This window comes from Penaeus monodon, chromosome 15, assembly GCF_015228065.2.
Source record: "Penaeus monodon isolate SGIC_2016 chromosome 15, NSTDA_Pmon_1, whole genome shotgun sequence".
NCBI classification, from domain to species: domain Eukaryota; kingdom Metazoa; phylum Arthropoda; class Malacostraca; order Decapoda; family Penaeidae; genus Penaeus; species Penaeus monodon.
Window position 1 is genome coordinate 24167635 of NC_051400.1, and position 2021 is coordinate 24169655.

General features: G+C 46.8%; 1 protein-coding gene across 1 annotated transcript in view; it reads left to right on the plus strand.

Moving 5' to 3' along the window:
* LOC119581828 overlaps window positions 1-2021 on the plus strand; it is a gene marked incomplete in the record, with an annotated part of 163301 nt that overhangs the window by 58417 nt on the left and 102863 nt on the right. Inside the window, 1 exon segment of the mRNA XM_037929963.1 lies at window positions 943-993. Coding sequence (XP_037785891.1) covers window positions 943-993 — 51 coding nt within the window.

Genomic DNA, 2021 nt, shown 5'->3' on the forward strand with positions numbered 1-2021 from the left:
AGTACGAAAGAGTATAGCATGTGTGTGTGTAGCGATGCGTGGCGACCCCTGTGGCTGGCCAACCTGGCTAGCTCACTCGCTGCCCGGTGACATAGGCCATCGTTTACAATACCCCGTGGCTAAGCTATGGCTAAGGACAGGAGAAAAAGTAATGTAAACAGTGATCATTTGTGACGTCTTTTGATATCCTTTGTAGATTAGTTTGAATTATCTCCAGGGAGAAGGAGGAGCGAATTCGCCTTTGTTTCAACAAAGGAAGTTAACACAGCATCGGCAAACGTGTGCTTAGCCGTCATTACCAGCTGGCTGGGTCGCCCGGCCACGGATCCCGAAGCTTTGTTCTGCAAACATGATACTGCTCCGTCCGCCCAGCATCAGCTCTTTGTGCGATTGCAGGAGCCATCGCATGGCGAGCCATCGCCTCGTACGCGGGCTCCGCAGTGGCTCGCTTCGCTCCACGACGTGGCAGTGACACAGATCCACTGCGCTGTGCCCGGATGTGGAGCGCGAGTACCCTGAATACAAATAAATCATAGCAGACTTAGGATGCGTAACCGGTCGCTACTTTCCCGTGGTCCAAAATCAGGTTTTCTTAGACATCCGAAATGACTGATCGATTTTTGAAAGTAGGCATTTATATTCTATAGTTCTGTCATATTATGACAGATATGGAAGTAAGAAGCGTCCTTTTAGCGTTTAGGATCAACAACATATTTTATTGCCTTATTCATTGTTACTTACAATTATCAGCGTAATTTTAAAGAAAATGAATAAAAATGTCACATCACTTAGTTGAATTCATAAAACCTCAACGAATCCTGTTGCATCAGTTTTACAGCATCAGTCCTAAGCGTGCAGACTGTCACACCGCCTTCCAGCATGACTGAAGCAGACTTCTCTTTGTAAGACCGCTTGGTGACACAGGTCTTTTTTTCACTTCAGGCTCGGGAGGCCAGCAACGATCGCACGGAAGATGCTGCACGAAAACGCACGGTAAGTGGTGTTCGTCAGTACTTGTTTCATTTTTATATTTCTTTACTTAGTAAACTCTGTCGCCACTGCGGCAAGTGGATTCCGGAACGACTACGGGTGGGAAGAAAGAAGATACTCGCGGGGGAGATGAGAGGACGAATAATGTTCAGTCGACTCGTTGGTGTTTTTTTCGCCTGATTACATTATACCATCCGGAGAACTTTCCCTTCAACCCCTCGTGTGCAGAGCCTGACCCTTGCTCCTCCTTCCTTCCTCCTGCTTCGCTCGAGCTCTCTCGAATTCCTGTCTCACTCGACATCGTTCTTCCTTCCTTCCAACGCCCTTGTCCCATTCCAGGTCCTGCCGGACTCCCAGCTGTCCTTCATAGATCCTATCTTCTTCGCGATCAGCCACATCCTTCCCATGTGTTGCCTGCTCCTTGTCTAGCTGTCCCCATTCGTGGTTCCGATGCGCTCGGGAGGGCGGGGGCAGAGGAAGGGGATGAAATATGTGACAGACGAGAGGCGAGAATCTCGACATACTTCGCTTAACTTGCCTCACCCTTCACATTCTTCGTTATGCATTTATTACGCAAAATGTATGTCGAGATGAAAATTATCGTCCATAAACATGCCTGTTATATGGCAACATAAATACTAAAATAAAGTGTCTAAGTAGCTAAAGAAACTTAGAAGATATCATCAGATTTTGGATTAGCCAATCACTGCTTCATGCCCCTTTATTGGCATGAGGGTGAGGCAGTCGTGGCATATAGAGCATATGTTCATGGATTGTTGTAGATCATAACGCTCCACAGCGTAATTCAGAATTACTCGTGCAGTTTACAAGATCAGTGAACAAGGTTGACAACCCTTTGTGCATATTTGTCTGTGTGGGAGTTTGCACTACTTATTTTTTGAGCGATGCCATTTGTCCTGAACGACTGAGATGTAAGGATGAATTATGCTTGCTCTGGGATCCGCTAGTGCGTGGAGGTCGTAATGTGTGACAGACTTTGTTCTCACACCCAATGCCAAACTCGGCTATAA